Raw genomic sequence first — 19,948 nt, 5'->3', positions numbered from 1 at the left:
CCCTGCAGACCACAGGTCGTGGGAAAGCCCTAAGAGCCCGAGGAGTCTACACTCTGAACCCTCAGGTCCAAGATGGCCCAGGCTGTGTGCAGGCCTGGACCCGAGGGCCCCAGGGTGCTCATCTGTAAAAACGAGGTTGACAAGCTGCATCTCAAAGCCAGATGCTGGTTTGGGGGAAGGTGGTGGCATCCCGGAGCCTCAGGCCCACGGGCAGGCGTCAGGGTTGCTTTCTAAAACAGGCTGGAGAGAGAGTGAGACGGAGGCCGAGATGTGACGTGGTTCAGCCATATTTAATTCCACCCCCAGTGAATTCTAAGGAGCCAGAGTAGAGCTTCCGCTTGCTCCATAAAATTGGGTCCCCGAAGTAAGTCACCTCCATCCTTTCAAAGGGCAGGGCTGCCTGGAGGCAGCGGCAGCCCTGGCTGGAGCACGGGCCGGGGCTCTCTGTAACGTGGGTGCCACGCGCAGGGCCCGGGCTGGAGACCGGGCCACGGCACCCACCGTGGACACAAGGGCCGCGCGGCCCAGAGCGCCAGGGCCGTGCACGCATCCTGGGGCCCGGGGTCGTGCGGAGGCCCCAGCGGGGAGCGCGGTCTGCAGAAGCTGACGGCGAATCTAACAGAAACAAGCCCACTGCTGCCCGCACGTCCCTCCCCGGGGCCCCCGCCAGACCCTGGGCTGCCTCCTAAGCCTTGCAAGAAGGAGCCCTTTCCGTCACCACGACAACGAAAAACAAAACAAACCGAAGTTCATCTGAAGGTATAATCTTCCAATCGCTTACAATTAATCAGTGCAAAGTGAGGTAAAGAGCCCAGCGCCGCCGGGCGGGGCAGCCGCGTCACACGAGCCTGCGCTTCTTGGAGTCCCTCTCCGCATCCTCCTCCTGGACGTCCACCTCACAGCCTAGCGGGGACACCAGGTTCAGCAGAGGGTCCTCAGAGGCCCGGCCGAAGAGTGCCAGCAGGAGAGCCACACCGAAGCCCGTGGCCCGCTCACCCTGTGGGCGAGGGCAGTGGAAACACGTGCGGCCGGGCCACAGCCGCTCGGCGAACCGCGGCCGGGGTGTGGGTGGGGACTCCTGGCTCCCGGACCAGGGCGTCTGCCCCCCAGCATGCCCCACGGCCCCCTTCTCTGTCCCGCTACACTCCGGGCCGGTGGGCAACGGGCTGGTGGACACAGCCCTGGGCTCCCTGCCCCCAGCCCGTCTCCCTGGGGTGGGAAAGGGCGAGACCGAGGGCCCTGGGCCTCCTGCCGAGGACGGGTCGGCTGGGACGGACTCCACGCAGCAGCCACGCTGTTCCCAGGGATGAGGAGGCCAGAGGTCAGGGGGACCACAGCTGGCCGTGTGACCCTCACACACAATGTTTCCGATGAGCTCAGCCTGCAGCTTTGGAGCCAGAGAGGGGCTCTGGACGCAAGAGAGGGTGAGGACGGGCCGGGGAGGGGAGCAGAGCGGCCGGCCGGCCGAGCGAGTCCTAACGGGGGGAGGCGGGGGCACCCCCGGGGCCTGGACTCACGGCGTGCACGGGCGCAGCGATGTCCAGGTGGACCCAGACCCCGGGCCAGTCGAAGCCGATGTGCGAGGCGATGAAAAGGCCGGCGCAGGAGCTGGGGCCGTTGTCCCGGTCCTGGGGCAGGAGGACGGCCGTGACCCTTCGGCACCCGCTCCACCCCACCGTCCGCAGCGAGCGCGTGGGGGGCAGCAGACAGTGACCCCGAGGGCCGTGCCCGTGGCTACGGGCTCTGCCTTCACGCCGGGCGAGGGGGCGCCGGAGGCAGAGCCCGGATCGGGGCCTCGTGGGGGGTACCCTGCCCTGCCCTGCTGCTGCTTCTCGGGGTCGCTCTGACCCCGCTCCGCCCTGCTCCACACCTACCGCCACTGAGTTCTTCATGTCTGCCACGGCCGAGGTGAACTCGCTGAAGTGCAGCTCCGGGCAGTAGACGAGCGGGTGCACCAGGTCCCCGCACTGCCGCCCGGCCTTCATGCAGGCCGCCTCCCACTCGGCGCTGTTGGTGAGCACTGCCGCGTGGTACTTGCCCGTGGCGATGCCCTGGGGACGTGGGGAGAGATGGAGAGAGCCGGCGGGGAGGGTATCCAGGTCGGGGTGGCGGGGAACACCCAGGACAGAAGAGGGGCCAACAGAAAGTGAGGCAGCAAGACAGCGAGAGAGGCCTGAGCGCGGCCACCTGGGGGACGGTCCCTGTCCTGCCCTGACGTTCCCGCTGTGGTCCTCGGGCCCTGCGCGCCTGCACCCCCACGGAGCCCCGTGGGCCAGCTCCGGCCCCTTACGAAGATGAAGGGACAGCAGACCCCGCCCCTCTCAGAGTCAAGGTGGCCTCCGGCTCCTCGGGGGCCGCTGCTGAGGGCCCCACCTGAGCTCCGGTCAGTGTGGCGATGTCCAGGATGATGTCAGCGCCCAGGTCCTTGCTCGCGTAGGACACGCCATCTGCCAGCACCAGCCTGCCCTCGGCGTCCGTGTTGTTGATTTCCACGGTCCTAGGTGCGGCCGAGACCCCACTGAGAGCCCCTCCCTCCTGTCCCCGACAGAAAGGCAGCGCCAGGGCCACGAGCAAGGGGGTCCGGAGCGATGCCCGCCCCCCCCGCTCCCGTGCCTCCGTTTCCTCATCTGTCAGATGGGAGAACAAGTGAGGGGAGGCGGCGCCTCTCGGGGTCACCCTGGGGACAGGCACCCGTGGGAGGGCTGGGCGGGCGAGCGGACTCCGCTATTCTGAACCCTGGGCCACCTGCTCTGCCAGAGGCTGCCTGCTGTGACTTTCGAGTGTCTCCTCCTGCAGCTGAGAAGTAGCCCAAGGGCTGATCTCAGGGAGGAGATGCAGGGAGGGCCCCCCAGCTGGGGGTCTGGGGGTGCAGGCTTCAGACACCCGAAGGACAGTAAGCCAAAAGGTCGGCAAGGGCCTGTCCCCCTAAGGCAGGGTGGGTCCCAAGCCCCTGCGGGGCGCCCGACACCTCGCGCAGCGACACGGCCACGCTCGCGGCCACCCTGGGACCAAGCGGCTGCTGCCCAGGGGCTCCTGACACAGGGCGTCCTCCCCGCTGCGTCTGGCCCTGGCCGGGGTGAGCTGGGCGTGGCCAGGGCTGCCTGCCGGGTCTTGGGAAGGGCCATGAGTTCCAACAACAGAGACAACGTGAGGGGGGCAGGCACCGTGAGGTGGGTGGGCGGGGTCGGCCTTACTTTCCTGAGTACAGCAGGTGAATGTCGTCCGGCCTCGTGGCGCTGGGTCCCACCGAGTTCTCAGCCAAGCAGAACACGGCATGGAGGGTGTCTCTGAAACCCTGTAGGGACAAGGGCGGAGGCTCCAGGTACAGTCTGGGGGTGCCGGCAGTGGGGGAAGGATGGGCCGGAATTCCCCTCTGACCCACCAGGACAGCGACAGACAAGACAGACAGGCAGACAGGAGTCCAGGGAGCGGCGAGCACAGCCTCCGGCGCTCCCCGCGGTCCTGGCGGCGGGCTCTAGACCAGGGGTCCGCCACCAAAGTCCGTGCAATGCAGCGTTAAGCCCGGAGCGGGGCTGTGCGGCCGGGTTTGAGTCCCAGCCCGGCCGCTCCCCAGGGGCCTCGCTCAGCCCTTGTCTCCCGCCCACACAGGGTGGCCAGCGGTCACGGGCCCTCACCACACAAACCTGCGACCTGCGGGCTTCTGAGGTTGGCCTTTTGTCTCTGGTGTTTCCTTGTGCCTACCCTCAGGTCGTGTGTGCTGTCCCTGCCCGGTGGAGTCCACGGGGACACAGTGACCCCCGCCCCCGTGTCCCACCACAGAAGCCGTTGCGTGGACTCACCTCCTCGCTCCCATTCTCACCACACTCACCTCTGGTTTTAGCATCTGTTGGTCGTTCTCACCTGAGACAATTACTACACTGCTGTTTGCCACATGGTGGTTTTCTATTTCTGTCACTGGTACAGTAAGCAACCGGGATTCTGCTGTGAACAGACGACTGTGCCTGCCCGTGTGACGTGGGGACACTTATTCTACTCTGTGGGTTACGATCCGTCTCCGTCGCTAAGCGTTTCGAGGCTCATATTGAGGCCCGCTCCTTTCCTTACAAAACCAGCTACAAGCGGAGCCTCCAGGCTTCGGCCCCTGTGGGGTGGGGACCCTCAGCACCCCACGGCAGCACCCTTGGCGGTGGAGGGTCCAGAGGGTCCCGAGACCACTCACGGCCGCCAGCTGATGAACCGGCGTTAAGTGCCAAGCAGCTCCCTGCACACAGGACGGGTCTACCTGCTGGGGCGCCTCCCGGCCGGCTTGTCCGGGTGCCAGGACAGACCCTGCGCGGGCAGTCACCCGGGCCCCTCAGCAAAGACTCCGGGCAGCGCGGCCACGTGAGCGCTCCAGACACTCCCCACGAGCTGACAACAAGCAGCGGCCGCCCGCAGCTGGGCCTTTCCCCTCGCATCCCTGTGGAGCTCATCCACCGAGGGGGCGGGCCCGGCTCAGCCCGCAGGGCCCCAGGTGGGCAGGTGAGCTGGGTGTGGCCCCCAGGCCGGGCCTGCGTGTGCCGAGCAGGGCGAGGGGACGAGGGCCAAGACCCCCTCCCCACCCCACCCCTGGCTCCGCAGAGTGGGGGGAACGCGCTGCTCCTCGGGGGTCGGTGCCGTGGCCGCAGCTCTCCCTCCTAGGGAGGACCCCCCGCACCGTCGGGATGCAGGCCGAGCCCTCCTTCCTCCCGGACTTCCTGCTCCCCTCTCGGGGGCAGAAACTATTTGCCAAAATCTTTTCACTGGACGTCCACCCATGGGAGCCACATTGCCCAGGTGGCCCCTGTCTGTGGGGAAGGAGAGCTTGTATCTGGTGACACGAAGGGCTGGGCTTCTCAGAAGCGCCCGAAGGAGCCACACTGAGAGGTAAGTGGCCCTGGACAGCCGGTGTGCGCCCACCCTCCTTTGCTGGATAAACACCCTCTACAACTCCAAACGCCGGGGAGCAGCCACTGCTGCTGGCCCCCTCAACAGGGCTCCTCTGGCTCAGGAATCGGGTTCCAATTGTTGGGCTCCACGAGGCCTGGCGTGCCCTGGGTGGGCAGTGCAGGGCCCTCCGGCTACCCTGGACGTCTGTGCTCAAAGTGGCCACCCAGGCTACTCCAGGGCTGACCCCGGGCCCCTTCCTCCAAACAGCACCCCGGCCCTCCCCAGACCCCGACCCTGAGCACCGGACCCCGAGTGAGGGCGGGCAGGCCGGGTGGGCAGTCTGCTCCACGGCACCCTTCCCGTTTCGGTCCGGATGGGCGAGGCTCTCAGAACTCAGCGGGGACCCGTGAAGCCAGACGCGCAGGCGAAGGTGACACGCTCGGGTGGAGGAGCCCGAGGGGCCCAGGGCTGGGGTGCAGAGGGAAAGGGGCCAGGGGGCTGCAGAGGCTCAGGAAGGACGCGGGGGGCGCTCTGGGGAGAAGGGCCGCGAGGGGAGGATGGGGCCGCACCCACCTGCTTGACGGCGGCTCTGAAGGCCCCCAGCACGGCCGCGGCGCCCCCGCAGTCCCTCTTCATCCCTGGCATGGTGGTCTGTGGGTGGCACAGGGGGACGAGAGAGAGGTGAGTGGATGCTGACCCCCCAGCGCCAGGGCCCCCGCCGCAGCCCGTACATCAGGGCCCCGGAGGTGCAGGACCTGGTGCCCACAGAACCCAGGAAACGCCACTGGTCGCGTGGGGTCCCCTAGAGGCAATGGGAAGCAAGGGCTAAAGATGCCGGGGTGCCTCCGGCTCGAGCAGAGCTTTGGGAGTTACTGAAGGGAACTCTGCGAGGGGGGAGGGGGAGGGGGAGATGTCCAGAGCTGCCGGATTCGCCGTGACCTGGCTCCTGGCTAGGCCATGACCAAGTCCCCCTACCTTGACCGCCCCGTCCGGGTTAATGGGAGCTCTTCCCAAATGTCACCAGTCACTGTGACATCACCAATCCCACCCCCACCCTGAGGATACCTGCCACCCGCCCCAGCTGGCGTCTCTGGGGTGACGGGTCTAATGGGAGGATCACTGGAGACAAAGGCGCCCTCCGGCCACAGAGGCAACACGATTTTCTTTAAGCGAGCTGAGAGCAGCTACGCGTTTTTACATTCCATAGGTTCCCAACACTAACTGACAGGTTCGTATTTTAAATTAACAACAGGTCATCGGATGTAAGGATTTGGGATTGAAAGGTGCCAAGAGATTTTTCTGAACCCTTATTGGATTACGTGAGCCTCGAGTTTTAATGGAAAGTATCTTTAGATATAAACGGAGCTGCTTTTACAATTGAGTGAAAATGACTCAGCTAGTACTATTGAAAATAAGCCATCTACTTTGACCTAATCTGCAAGAAACCACAAGATTGTTTAAATGGAAAAACAGGGCCTCAGACCTAGAATCAAACCCCTTGCAAAATGGCCACACAGAAAATGGCTCAAGATGGTCACTGAAACCCCGTGATCCCCTGTCACGGGCAGAACAAATGTCCCACCAAAAACGCAGCTCAACTGACTGTGTCAGCTTCTCGGACCCCACCCCTCGTTCCTGTTTTTATAAGAGAAACGATTTCCATGGTAACGCCTTGGTCACTGGTAGGCTGACACTTGCGCCAATGGGGCAGGGGCAGTGATGGCTGGAGCCGTGGCCCGGGGCCCCACGGGAACTGGCGGTCACTGGATTCATTTCCCGGCCTTCCGGGAAATAAGGCACTGCTCATTTCACTCGAGTCTTCTTGCTGAAGCAGTAAATGATTAACTTTTCAAGATCTCAGCCGTGGAGTACAGCCGTTCCCAACACTGTCTGTGATGAGATGGAAGGTGCCGGGAAGGCCCTGCTCTCTCTCCCCGACGCCCGGCAGTCGGTCATCGCGGTGGGTCGGCTGGAGCCCAAGTGGGAGCGGGCACTGAGTCTGTCCTGAGCTCAGCAAGCCTCTCTGTTCTTGCAAACACCATTGTACTTGGAGGAACCACTGACACGTGCTGGGGATCTAGACTCAGGTATCTGCAGACATTTTCTCAAAGACTATCAACGTGAACCTCGCACCTCCGGGAGGGCACCAGGCAGTGCTTGGTGCCAGTGGTAAAACTTGAGCTGCCAAGCAAAAATCAGAATTTTGGGAAACTTGTATCTGCCTCCATGATGGCTTCCTAACACTCACCTTTTTACATGAGATAGATGGTGATATTAACGAATATGGTTTTTAAAAATATTATATAATGAAATGTGTCCAAATCTGGAGGTTCCACATAACTCTGTGAACAATATTTTCCAAATGACCCACATCACGTGTGGTATTATAAAATCATACATTCAAAGTTCAAGACAGACCCCGCAGATTTCAACGTAGCAGAACACCAAAGCTCACAGACATGGTTTCAGATTCCACATCATAACTAACCTTTCAGAAGCTCCCACCTGTCGAGTTTTGGTGTAATAGCAAAGAAGAATGTCCTGAGTTACCTGAAGAGGGTACTAAAATGCTTCTCCCTTTTCTAACTACAAAAGGACTGAGGCCAGATTTTCTTTTTGTATTTCAACTAAAACAGATCACAACAGACTAAACGCAGATCACAGCTGTCTTCTATTAAGGCACACATTAAAGAGCTGCAAAAATGTAAAACACTGCCACTCCTCTCGGTAATTTTTTTTCGTTTTGGAAAATACAGTTCTTTTCATAAAACTGTATTATTTACAATGGTATGCAATGGGGTCATACTGTTATTTTTTAATGAATTAATAAATATCTTTAAAATTTCCCAGTTTTAATTTCTAGTAGGGTAAACACCAGCAGACATCACCCTTATAAACAAAATCTCTTTGGGATCAACACTTGGTAAGACTGGAAGGGGTCCTGAGTCTAACACACTCGAGGCCTGTTAATTCACGCTGATCCTGACTTGCCTTGAAAACCGGGGTTGTTCCTGCAAAACTGGGAGAGGGTGCCACCAGCAAAATGACTAATTTCCAGGAAGCCCTGCTTCTCACTCCCGCCCTCCAACAAGCCACCATCCAAATGAGCCTGAAATTCTGCCCCCCAGAACTCAGGGCAAGAGCCCCCATCAAGGGTGTGGGCGGGGAGCCAGCACCAGGTGCAGCTAGAGGGGCTCGCCATCGGCAGAGAATTTAAAATGGTAATAAACCGACTAGAAGTCAGTCTGCCTGTTGTCATCAGTGGAAAAATATTCCTCCTGCTGTTGGCTGAAGCGAGCCCTAATCACATGAATAAAAGCTTCAAATCCACCTGTGTTAACTCCTACAACACTGACTCCAGCAACACTGTCCTACACGGATACTCATCACTGCCGGTGGTGCAGACTCCGCGAGGTGCCCTGGTTCTGAGTCGGGCGGGCTCCGGAGGCGGCCGGCCGGTCAGCGTCCACGGCGCCTGCGATGGCGAGTTCCTGCCCTCGGATGGTGCGCTCGGAGTGAACCCCAGGGAGCAGCGAGCCTCTTTGCTGCCCTCAGTCTCGGGGAACCACTGGAGTCGTGGTGTTTAAAATGTTTTTACTCCACAGACGTCTGAAAGCTGCTGGACTTGATCTCCAAGGACCGGAGACATGGATGCTGTACCAATTTGGGGAGTTTCTTGGGAAATGGGATTCTTAGCAGTCTCTGCCGAGGGACCCTACTGTTGGAGACTTTCCCTGAGTATTTGTGTATCAGTTGCTTCATGGGATAGAAACTCTTCAAAATTAAAGTGAATTGTGTTGTTTTGGATCAACTGTGAGTGAACACAGACTGACCAACCTGGTACCTCCGTCTAGTGAACACAAAGACGTGAAGATGACCAATTCTGATAAAGTCATTGACAAATCCCCAGAAGCTAAGGCCTGACGGCAGTGTCTGATGCTGGCATACATCACCACGAGAGAATAACGTGGAGGCGTCAGTTTTTTCCTATCAAAAATGACATTAATGCTATTTTCTTTTTTTTTTTTGGCCGCACCTCACACCATGCGGAACTTCCCTGAATAGGGATCAAACCTACGTCCCCGGAAGTGGAAGGTGGAGTCTTAACCACTGGACCACCAGGTAAGCCCACATTAATGCTGTTTAAAAGTGTTAATGGATGACTGTTTTATTTGTACTATAACATTCATTTTTAATTTTTTATTGGCGTGATAATATGTATGGAATTCAATAAAAGGGAATTCACTACTGGTGTTTGGTTTTTTTTAAACATACATTATTTGTTTCATTTCCCGATTAGTCCTGAAAGTAATTTTGTTGTTTAGAAGAGGAGGGATGTGAAAAAAAAAAGATCATCTACTCTAGGTACCAAATACAGAAGTGCAAAAAGGAGCAGCCCAAGCCCTACCCTGAACAGCAGCTGACCCTGGGGTGTGACGTCAGAGGAGCGACAGGGAGTGGCAGGACCGGCCGCCAGCCGGAGGAAGGAGGCGCACCCACAGGGGCAGCTGCCGCTTAGCTCCAGCAGGGCGCCCCAGGTGCCAACGCACGACCAGCGCTGCCAGGTCCCCTGAGGTTACAAAAGGTAAGAGACCCAGTCCCGTGAGAATTCTTCCTGTTTTTAAATGCTGGTAACTAATTCGGATTTTAAAACACCATCTGGGCCAAGAGGACGCGTCTGAGAGCCACGAGGGCTGCCAGTCGTCAATGTCTTCCCTGCGCGAGCTTAGCTCGCGCTCAGCCGTCTAAAAGCTCCCTCTCCGGGATGGCTGACTCTCCTCTTCCAGTTTCCCCCTGGAGCCCAGCCCAGGCCTGGAGCACCTGCACGTGGGATGAGCAGATGAAGACACCTCTCCCCCTGCTCCTGGTGCAGGGCAGGCCCCTGGGCGTGAGAAGGGGCCGCCCTTAAGAGAGACTCTGGGACTTGCAGCCTCCCAGCAATGCTCCCAGGTGCCTGGCTCCTGGGCCCAAACTCCCCTCCCTTTAACCAGGACATCTGCTTTCCGAAGGTCTCGTGAGAACCACCACTAAGCATCCTCTTGGAGGACCTCAGACGGTCGTGGAGACGGTGGGCGTCTCCCCAGGCCCCTTCCTTCTTCTCCTCCAGATTTTCTTTTTCCTGCCTCCTGTCTGAAGTGCGGGCGTGAAATCGTCTGCCTCTCGGGGGACTGGGCCCCACGGCCTCCCCCATGGACGCCCCGACTCCGAGGCCCAGGAACCTTGCTCCTTCCTCCGACGCCTGAGAAGGGGCCCTCCCACCCGGCCCCGCCCGAGCCCCAGCCCCGCACCTCACCTTCCCCTTCATGCTGAGACCCCCGGTGTCATAGACGATGCCCTTGCCCACCCACGCGATGGTCTGGGTGGCTCCGTCCGGGGTGTGGCTGAGGACGGCTAGGGCTGGGGGGTGGAGGGCGGCCTTGCCCACACCGTAGATCCCTAGGGAAAGCACAGGACACGTCAGTGAGGCGTGGGCTGGACCCAGCAGAAGACTCCCGGAAGCCCCCCAGCAACACTGCTCTCCCCCCCGAAGTAGCCACTGGCCTGTGGACGTTCCTCCCGGAGAGCTCCCTGCCCCCTCCTGCCCCCTCCCACCCCCTGGCCGGTGTGGGATAGGGGAAGGCAAATGAGTTCACTGCCCTGGGACTGCAAATGAATTCTGCACGAAGTACTGTGCGGCAAGCAAACCCGCTGAGAAAAAAAATATTGTACCATTCCCAGAAAGACGTGAACAGGACTGCAGAATGGACTGGGTTCTGGGTAATTCTGCAAGGCCGCTCCAGCCCCTGCTTGCCCTCCCTTCCCCGACCTCTCTGTGCACTCAGGAGGTACCTCCCTTTCCAACCTCGCTCCCACCACTGCCTCACTGCTGGTTCCTATGCCCTATCTTCTCAAGAAAACTGTGGCTTGCGGTGGGCACGGCCCATGCCTCACAGTCCCCCAGTAATGGGACTGCACAATGGCCGTAACAGCTGCCTGGCAAACTGCCACTCATCCCGCAAGACCCGCTGCCAACGCCACCTCCTCCGTGAAGCCTTCTGACTGAACGGCCTCTGCCTCCACTAACGTGTGCCCCCAGACTCCGCCTCTGGGCATTCACGATCGTGTGGATCCCCTCCCCGAAGTGTGGGCAGGACGGCATGTCTCAGTGCCTCCGGGAGTGGCAGAGATGACAAGACCACTTCCAAGATTAGGTGACAGAAGAAGACCTCGCCTCTATGTTGCTCTCTCTTGTCTCTTGTTCAGAGACCTTGCTCTGAGAGAAGTAGTTGCCACGCTGTAAGCTGCTCAAGGACAGGCCCACAAGACAAGGAACAGCCAGTGGGGCCCGGAGGCCTGCTGGCAGGGCCGTGAGCGAGCCCTGCTGGGAGCACACGGCCAGCCCCAGGGGGGCCTTCAGATGACCGCGGCCTCGAGAGAGACGCTGGGCCGGACCCAGCCAAGCCACGCCCGATTCCCCCCCTACAGGACTGCAAGACAAGGGACACGTGTTGCTTTCGGCGGCTACCCTCTGGGGTAATTGGCTTTGCAGCCTCAGATAACAAAGACAGTGACCTTCCCAGCTCCTGTCCTAGTCACCGCACCTCAGTGCCTGGGAGTTGGGGGAGGACGGGCCTGGCAGTGAGGAAAGGCTCTCTGAGGAGGTGGCCAAGACGTGCAGGGTAAGACGGCCCCGTCGTGAGACTATCTCGGGGGAAAGCATCCCAGACAGAAAGGGCCGCGAGTGCAGGCCTTGATGTAGACGTGAACTTGTGTATTCGAGGAACAGAGAGGCCCTGCTGGGTGAGCCGGGGAGCCAGGACGGCAGCACGTGGGAGGCTGCAGAGGGAGTGGGTGGGGGAGGCCTTGGATCCTGAGGCTTCCAGGATCTGAATCAGAATCTGAATCGCTGCCTCCTCTCTCCCCCACAGATGGTCTGCTTCCCGGGGTCTGGCCTCGGGGCTGGACACGGGCTGGGTTCCTTCAGAGCGAAGCTTGGGACGACACACCATGCAGCCTGGTGCCCCCCTGCCACCCAGGTACCCCGGGCCGCTCCTGAGGCCAGGATCTGCGAGGACCAGCCCCCACCCACCTCCAAATCCTCTTGTCTTCAGCTCCTCATCCCGGATAACGGTTGGGACGATCCCCAGTTCTTTTCCAACTTTCTTAATCTCCTGGATGGGTTCATGGAAAAAACAACAACACACAAACACGTGAAGACGGCTTAAATCAGGGCGAGGCCAGGGCCTGGGCCAGGGGTGAGCAGATGCCTCACGGTGGGAGAGGGATGGGCGGTGATGCCGTGGCTTTGACTGTTGGCTCTGAGCATGATTAAACCCAGGAGAGGCGGCTCCCCCTCCAAACTCTGCGATTTCCTGCAGCCCATGGCTGGAGTCCTGCTGAGGGGCCTTGGGGAGGAAGCTCTGTCCTCCCTCCACCCTCAGCTGAGGCCTGGGGGCCCCTCGGCTCTGGGTGGACGGCAGGACTCTGCCCGCAGCAGCCCGCGGCTTCCCCAGACGAGGTGCAGAGACTGTGGACCATCCCCCCGCAGCCCTGGGTTTCCTGACTCTCCTTGGGGTCTACCGACACCATCCCAGTCCTGGCAGGACCCCAGGGCTACGAACCTCGAGGAAGGTGTCTGTGTTCATCTCATTGCAGGGCGTGTCCACGATGCGGGCTGCCAGCCGCACGCCTTCTGTGGCGCTTGTTAAACACTAGGAGAAACAAAAGGCCGTCACTGGGGCCCTGGGACCAGGTGGAAGGCATCCCTCCTCATCCAATGGCCAGGGGCCCAGAGGTGTCAGAGGCACATGTCACCCGGGAGAGGTTGCAGGGCTGCCGCAAAAGTTTGTCCGTGACCCTCCAGCCATCTACATAAAGTCCAACGCAGCTCCAGAATCACAGAGGAACCCTTCAAGTCTGGCATCCTGCCCGGCCTACAAGGGGCCCACCTTGCTTTCTAAACCTCATCTCCTGCTACGTACGCCCCTCATCCGGGTGGCAGGTGGCCCTCCTGCCTGCCTCTGAACACACATTATGTCTGGCCTCTGCCAACCCGCTACCCCCTTCTCAGGAGGAGGTGTTGCCCTCTGTTATGGACTGAATGTCCTGAAGCCCTGACCCTCAATGGGGTGGTATTAGGGGGTTTTAGGAGGTGATCAGGTTTCAACGAGGTCAGGAGGGTGGGGCCCCATGATGGGATAACTGCCCCTAAGAAGAGGACATAGCGTGCTTCCCTGGTGGCGCAGTGGTTAAGAATCCGCCTGCCAATGCAGTGGACATGGCTTCAAGCCCTGGTCCGGGAAGATCCCACGTGCCGCGGAGCAACTAAGCCCATGAGCCACAACTACTGAGCCTGCGCTCTAGAGCCTGCGAGCCACAACTACTGAGCCTGTGCTCTAGAGCCCGCGAGCCACAACTGCTGAAGCATGCGGGCCTAGAGCCCGTGCTCCACAACAAGAGAAGCCACCGCAACGAGAAGCCCACGCACCGCAACGAAGAGCGGCCCCCACTCACGGCAACTAGAGAAACCCCGCGCGCAGCAACAAAGACCCAATGAGGCGATAAATAAATAAATAAAACAAATAAATTTATAAAAAAAAAAAAAGAAGAGGACACAGCAAGAAGGTGGTGGTCTGAAAGACGGGAAGAGAGCCCTCACAGGACCCACCGTGATCCTGGACGTCCTAAACATGTGCTATTCAAGCCCCCCGTCTGTGGGCTGTTGTCATGGTGGCCTGAGCAGACCAAACGACTCCCCTTCTGTTGCCAAGATCCCAGCTACGCTTTGAGGTACTTCTCAAAGGCCATATCCTCCAGGAGCTTCTCTGGATCCTCCCAATGGAGAAAAGGTCCCTGGGCCCGCTGGGGAGGTGTTTTTCTCACGTGGGCCCCATGTGAGTGTCACAGCCCCCCACCCTTTTTCCTGGTCGTCTGATGTGACACTGCTCTGGCCACAGGGCCAGGAGGGAAGGACACAGACAGACCGGCCTTGGGCACCGACCCAGTGCCCAAAGGGCAGCGGGAGCCTGCCACCGGCCACCACGGGAGGCACTGCAGACAGGGCACGGCGCACGCAGAGGTCATGCTCACCCCCTCTCCCCTCGGCTGTCCACGTAGCAGGAGATGAGGTTTAGAAAGCAAGGTGGGCCCCAAGCGTCAGCCCTGACGCTCGGCTTGGCCTCCTGCCCCACCTGGCCCTCCAGCACCCACCTCCAGGGCCTGGCTGCCTTTCCCTGGGCAGGAAAGAGGCAACATCAAGAGAGAGGCGCAGCGTGGGTCTGGCGGGGGTGAGGACGGCACCCCGTTCCTCACCGCCTCTTCCAGCGCCGCAGGGACCGGGAGGGCAGGCTCCGGGCCCACAACGGCAGCCCAGCCACCTCTCAGGCTGTCCCGAGGAAGTTAAACCCTGGAGCCTCAGAGGCAGAGACTTGACAGCTCAGATGCGAGATGTGCCGTGTAGCTCTCCCCCAGGAGGGTGAGGGTCTCTGTCTGTGGGGCATGTACTGTGCACCAGGCTCCACACTAGACTCTGAATTCAAAGATGTCCAAGGGACGCCGAGCCCAGCAGAGAATCACAACACATCGTTCCATCAGATGCCACGGAGGAGGAGGGTAGGAGAGGCCACAGACACGGGGTCTAAGCGGTCCCCGTGGGGAGGAAAAGGCCAGCCGGGGTGTCAGAGACTCATGTGCTCACGATCCAAGACAGAAGAGAAAGAGGGCTGACGGACGGTGGCCGCGGTTCAAGCCTGGCTCGACCCCATGCCGGCGTGGCCCGGTAAGTCACTTAATACCTCTGAGGCTCAGTCTGCTCAACTCTAAAGTGGGGAGAGTTAACAGAACCCACTTCACCGGGCAGTTGTGAGAATTAAGTGTGTGTGCACACGTGTGCTCGGAGCAGCGCCCGACACCTGACAGGCACGCACAAGGCGCTGGCCCCTGCCTGGCTGTGAGGCAGTGGGAAGCGGAACCGGAGGGGGGAGTCTGGAGGCAGCGAGGCCAGTTAGGAGGCTGCCGCCATGGTCCCAGAGAACAGTGGGGTGCAGGTGGGCAAAGTAGGTGGGATGTAGGGGCCAGGGAGACCCCTCATCACATACAAAGCCGGTGCGGGGACCATTACGCCCAGGACCAGGACCCTGCCCTCCGGGGGCTGGGGGACTCCGACCCCAGCGCAGGGCACAGAGGCTAAACTCAGATGCGTAATGTCCGGTGCAGATGGCTCTCGGCTGGCAAGAGGGTCTGGCAGTGTGGGAGAGGCCGGGCTAGCCAGGATGGCCAGGCCTCCCCGAGGAAGGGATGCGGGCAGAAGCCGGACTGAGACCAGGCAGAACCAGAGCCGGAGGGGCCCTGGAGAGGGACCCTGGGCAGGACTGGGCTTGGTGAGGCCGAGGGACAGCAGGAAGCCAGTCCCTGTGGCTGAGGGCAGGAGGAGAGGGGCTTGGAGGGGCTAGAGGGTGCTCAGGCCTCCAGCCCCAGCCCAGACCTCAGAAGGAACTCCCTGGAGCTGGAGGGAAGGAGTGATCATTGGTGTCCAACTGCAGGCTGGAACCCAGGGGCACTGAAACCACCCAGAGAGGAGGGAGTGAGGCCAGAATGCTCCCACGGTTGGGGGGCCGGGGGGCGACCACAAAGGGAACGCGGAGAGGGCGGGGCAGGCGGGAAAGGTACGGGGAGGAGAGAAGGCTCAGGCTCCCGGCTGGGCAGGTGCCCTTCAAGGAGGGACGACCGGTGCTCAAGTCAGACAGATGTGGCCCTTGGAAAACAATGTCAGGAAGGGGGTGGGCGAACTCCATGCTGGTGGGCTGAGGGGGGAAAGGGAGTTAAGATAGGCAAAGCAATCGGACCATGGGAGGTGAAGGGAAGAGAAAAGAGGAGCTGTCTCAGGACGGCAGAGATGAGGCACATGGTCTCCTCCTGGGGGAAAGAATCCCGGTGGAGGGGGAGCAGTTACAGACCTGGGGGCACAGAGCGGATGAGGGGCTGCTCGAGGGGCCGGAGACAGAGCGCCGGGTGAGGGAGGGGAGGGGAAAGGACCACCTGAGTCTGGCGGTTGGAGCGGGGGCTGCAGGTGGGGAGGGTGAGACCACAGCACCACTGGGCTGGGAGGGTCACCACGGGAGGGAAAGCTGGCCTTCGGCCCCCACGAGGACTTCTAGGTTGGAAATCGCTTCCAGCCTCGCCGTGCCTCAGGAGGATCAAGCGAAGGAGGATGGAGTGAAATAACATATGTAAAAGCGCGCCATAAAGGGTAACGGGATACGTACACGCGCAGGTGATACATACACGGGCAGGATTATTAGTTTCAAAACATGGAAGCGCCTGGCGTGGGGTAGGCGCTTGATCAACACTGGCTGAATAGAACCGAACCCTGAGAACGAGACCACCCTGGGGAGAGGGAGCCCGCTGCCCGGCTTTGGACAGGCCCCGGGGGCCTTCTCGGGAATGCCAGCAGCCCTGTCCCGTCCTCCCAGGGAGTGGGAAAGAGAGCTCTGCCCAAGCTGGGGGGCGGTGGGGAGTGCGGCACGGGGCCCCGGTCTGAACTTCCAGACACCCACTTGCAAAGTGGACACTTCCACTGGCCCGTTGTCTTGTCCCACCAGGAAAAACTCCACTGTGACGGTCTTCTTCTCCGGGCGCCGTGATGCCCCCGAGCGTTGGGTGAAGAGTGGGAAAGCGCGGGCCAGGGCACAGGCCGAGGCGAAGGCGTCCGACCGCTCACAGACCATCTGCAGCACAGAGAGTGGAGCTGTGGTGAAGGGGAGCGAAGCGGGGTTGCGGCGGGGGGATGCGACCCAGGGCCCAGCCCATGGGAGCCGCCATCAGGAAGTGCTAGGGCCCCAGAGCTGGGTCAGAGGCCACTGTGGAAACAATCTGGACGGAGATGCCCCAGCAAAGCCATCACCCCAGGGGCCTTCCCCGGAATCACTGTCCCACGATGTGAGAAGAAAACGTCAGCCACCAGATGGGGTCAACTGCCTCTCGAGACAGGAAGGCAGGACGTGCAGCGCTGCACAGCGGACACAGGCTCAGGAAGCCTGGGTCTGAGTCTCAGATCTGCCACCCAAACTGGTCTGGGGTAGACCGTTCCGTCTCGGGACCCTCGGTATCCCCGGCAGCGGTAAGGCCGGGGCTGCACGGTGCGGTCGCGGCAGCATCATCCGCACCGGGGATACCGTGGGCCGGAGTGCTCTGCGGTCCGGAGGGCTGAGCCACAGGCCCCGGCCAACAGGCCAGCACGCAGCGACCCGAAGCTCGGGGGCCCGTGCGGGGCCAGCCCCTCAGAAGAACTCACCAGAATGCACCGATGGGTTCCCGGCGGCAGGCAGGTCCGCACGAGCCGGGTGACGAAATGCGCGGCCGAGGGACTATTGTGCCGGCTCACCCTGGAGGGCAGGGCGGCCACGGTGGCGTAGTTCAGGTAGAGGGGACAGCTGTCCGTGGGGCTGGGGTTGAGCGTGCTTAGGGCAGCCTGCCAGAGCTGCATCAGAAGGGGAGACACAAGACAGACACCAGCCTTTACAGGGCCGCCGGCCAGAGCCCTGCGCGCAGACGCCTGCCTCACTTGCTAAAAGGGCACGTTTGCAGCCTCCCCGCGGCACCCAGGATCCCTAATTAAGAAGTGTCACATCTCACTAGATAAGCGCTGTGTGCGTACGCTGGCACGCGTCCACCCTCGTGGGATTAAACAGTGGGGACTTAAACGGCCGGGCTGGAGGCTGCTCTGCTACAAACGCTGGAAACCTGCACTGGGGTGGGACGCAGCCAGGTGCCCCTGGAGGGGGGCGGGCGGCACCGCCACAAGGGTTCTGGAAGGTGGTGTCAGGGCCGCGCAGGCTGCCGGGGCCCGGCCCCTCGAGGGCAGTTCCTTCGCGCCTGGTCGAAGGACAGGCCAGCTCTGCCCATGAGCCTGCGGCCCGGGTGGGTGCGGGGCGCGCGCGGCCTCCGGGCGGGGCTGCTGGACGGGAGCCCGCTCCTCTGCTTCCTGGGAGGCGGGCGGCCCCGGGCCTCGCCGGCCGGCCTGGCCTGCTGGGCGCGCCCGGGCCGGCGGGCGGGCGGGCGGGCTGGGGGCGCCGGGCGGTCGAGGCGGGGCCTCCGCGGCCTCCCGGCCGGCCCGGCCCCGCCCGGCCTCCGCTCGCCGGCAGGGCGGCGCATGGCGGCCGGCGCGGCCCGCTCACCTCCTCGGTGACCCGGGGCAGCAGCTTCCCGCGGACGTGGCTCCAGGGCACGCGGTGCAGGTGGTGCAGCTGCCCGAGCAGCAGCAGCGGCCGGCTCTGCGGGTCCGCGTCCCCGGCGCTCGCCTGGAACTGCAGCCCCACGCTCGCCATCTTCGCCGGCCTAAGCCCCCCGCCCCGGCCACCGCGCCCGCCGCGCTTGGGCTCCCGCTCCGGCCGGGCCTCGGCGCCGCCCCGGCCCTGCCCGGCCGCCGGCCCCGCCTCCCCCGCCGCTCCGGGCCGCTCGCGAGACGTGCAGGGCCCGCCCGGGGCGCGAGGGGGCGCCGGGCCGGCGGGGCGGGGGGCAGGCCCGGGCCAGGCGGCCCGGGGCCGCCCGGACCTGCAGGCCCCGGCCCGGGGCGGGCCCCGAACTCCGCCAGGCCCCGCACCGCAGGCAGTAGGCCCAGGCCCGGCCCCACCAGGCCCCATTCCCGGCAGGCCTCAGACCGTGGCAGGCCCTGACCCTGGGGCAGGTCCCGAGGTGGGTCCTTCCGTGCTAGTGAGGAAACACAGCTCTCCAGACGGTACTTCCGGGAAGGGGCCCCCCAGCCCCGGCAGGCTGCCAGCGGACCCTAGTGGACCTGAGCTCCAGCAGGTCCTGAGCAGACGCAGGCCCGACCTCAAGGCCACCCCAGCCCGTCCACCGGACCACAGTCTAGGTGGGCCCTGAGCCAGCCCAGCCCCGAGGAGAGGCAGGCCTCCCAGGGTTCTCTGCGCGGCAGTGGTGGTCCAGCTGGACCCCTCCCGGAGCCCTCGCCACACCCCGTCGCGTTTGGGCTGGCTGGGTGATTCTTGGATTCGGGCCAGCTTCCAGTCGCACGAGGCCCCCCTGGCATGCTAGGCAGTGTACATAGTCCCCTTCTCCTTAGTGGGTTCCTGAACCTTTGTCAGACCCCAGTATTTGCCAGGCCTGTCCTGGATGTAACGAGGGCACCGGGGACTGGGTGTCCATTCAGGTTGCTGCTTCTGGGATGGCCAGTTATGAACCCAGGCATCACCTCCCCAGACCACCCCTTTGCGAGAAGCTGTCCCTGCAGCCTCCCAGCGCGCTTAGGGAGAGAGGAGGGACAGCCAGTGGTTTACAAGACCCCTGAGCCCACCCCTCGCTGAGGAGGGAAGGCTAGTGGAGGGGCCCCTAGAGGGTGGGGGGAACCTGGTGGATGGTGAGTGTGCCCGGCTCCCACTGCGGCTCAGGTACGAGGGTCCGGGGGTGGGGACCCAGTTGAGGAAGCTCTACCAGGAGTCATTTAAAGATAAACACCTGTCACTCCATCCCATCCACATCCTGATTGCTCAAGGGCCTTTGGTTGGCACCCCTCTCTGCTCCCTCAGCTAGTTCCATGCACCAGTCCTCTTATATTTAGAGTTTTCTCTTCATAACCAACCTTAAAAAGCAGCAGAGCCAACTCTCTAGTGTGGCAGCCAAGCGCCACGGCCGCTGACCTCCCAGCGTGTCCCTGACTCCCTGACTTGTGACTTGCGCCACCCACGCACGAGCCACACTCCCATCTTGCCTGTCTGCTTCCTCCACGTCTGTCCCTGGCACAGGGCAGACGGCCCCAAGCATCCCACAGACTAGAGCCTCTTTCTTCAGGGCCTGGCACAGAGCAGCCCTCAGTTTCTGACTGAGTGAAAGGAATTCCTTCGAAACCCTCAGCTTTCCCGACACAAAAGTCAGCGCTAATTGGATCTTATTTTCCTCAAAAGATTTTACAGCAGCTGAATGTTTTCACACATTTGTAAAGGGTACGAAGAGCATGTATGAAGATCTATCACTCTTTCTTCTGTTTGCAAATATGCTGCAGACAGGCGTGTGGGGCACTTGGGGGCGGTGGGGAGGGCTTCCTGGAAGGTGAGGGACATTAAGCCCTGCCCTGATGGATGAAATA

General features: G+C 61.8%; 1 protein-coding gene across 2 annotated transcripts; it reads right to left on the bottom strand.

Moving 5' to 3' along the window:
- Positions 1-271: 271 nt before the first annotated feature.
- Positions 272-19,363, bottom strand: NPEPL1 (aminopeptidase like 1). Of its 2 annotated transcripts, none has more exons than XM_065892141.1 (12): positions 18,024-18,270; positions 17,141-17,326; positions 16,404-16,574; positions 12,471-12,560; positions 11,939-12,020; positions 10,163-10,305; positions 5,443-5,520; positions 3,195-3,295; positions 2,374-2,497; positions 1,875-2,051; positions 1,518-1,628; positions 272-997 (listed from the first exon to the last, which is right to left on the bottom strand). In XM_065892141.1, the coding sequence occupies exons 1-12, from the start codon at positions 18,171-18,173 to the stop codon at positions 839-841; spliced, it is 1,572 nt and encodes a 523-aa protein (XP_065748213.1). In that variant the 5' UTR covers positions 18,174-18,270; the 3' UTR covers positions 272-838. The 2 variants fall into 2 exon arrangements, with proteins under 2 accessions (XP_065748213.1, XP_065748214.1); XM_065892142.1 differs by lacking the exon at positions 18,024-18,270 and adding an exon at positions 19,328-19,363 and having other exon boundaries at positions 839-997.
- Positions 19,364-19,948: the final 585 nt, after the last annotated feature.

This window comes from Phocoena phocoena, chromosome 15 (genome assembly GCF_963924675.1).
Source record: "Phocoena phocoena chromosome 15, mPhoPho1.1, whole genome shotgun sequence".
NCBI classification, from domain to species: Eukaryota; Metazoa; Chordata; class Mammalia; order Artiodactyla; family Phocoenidae; genus Phocoena; species Phocoena phocoena.
The sequence above is the reverse complement of the archived record's forward strand: the minus strand, read 5'-3'. Positions and strand labels throughout refer to the sequence as shown.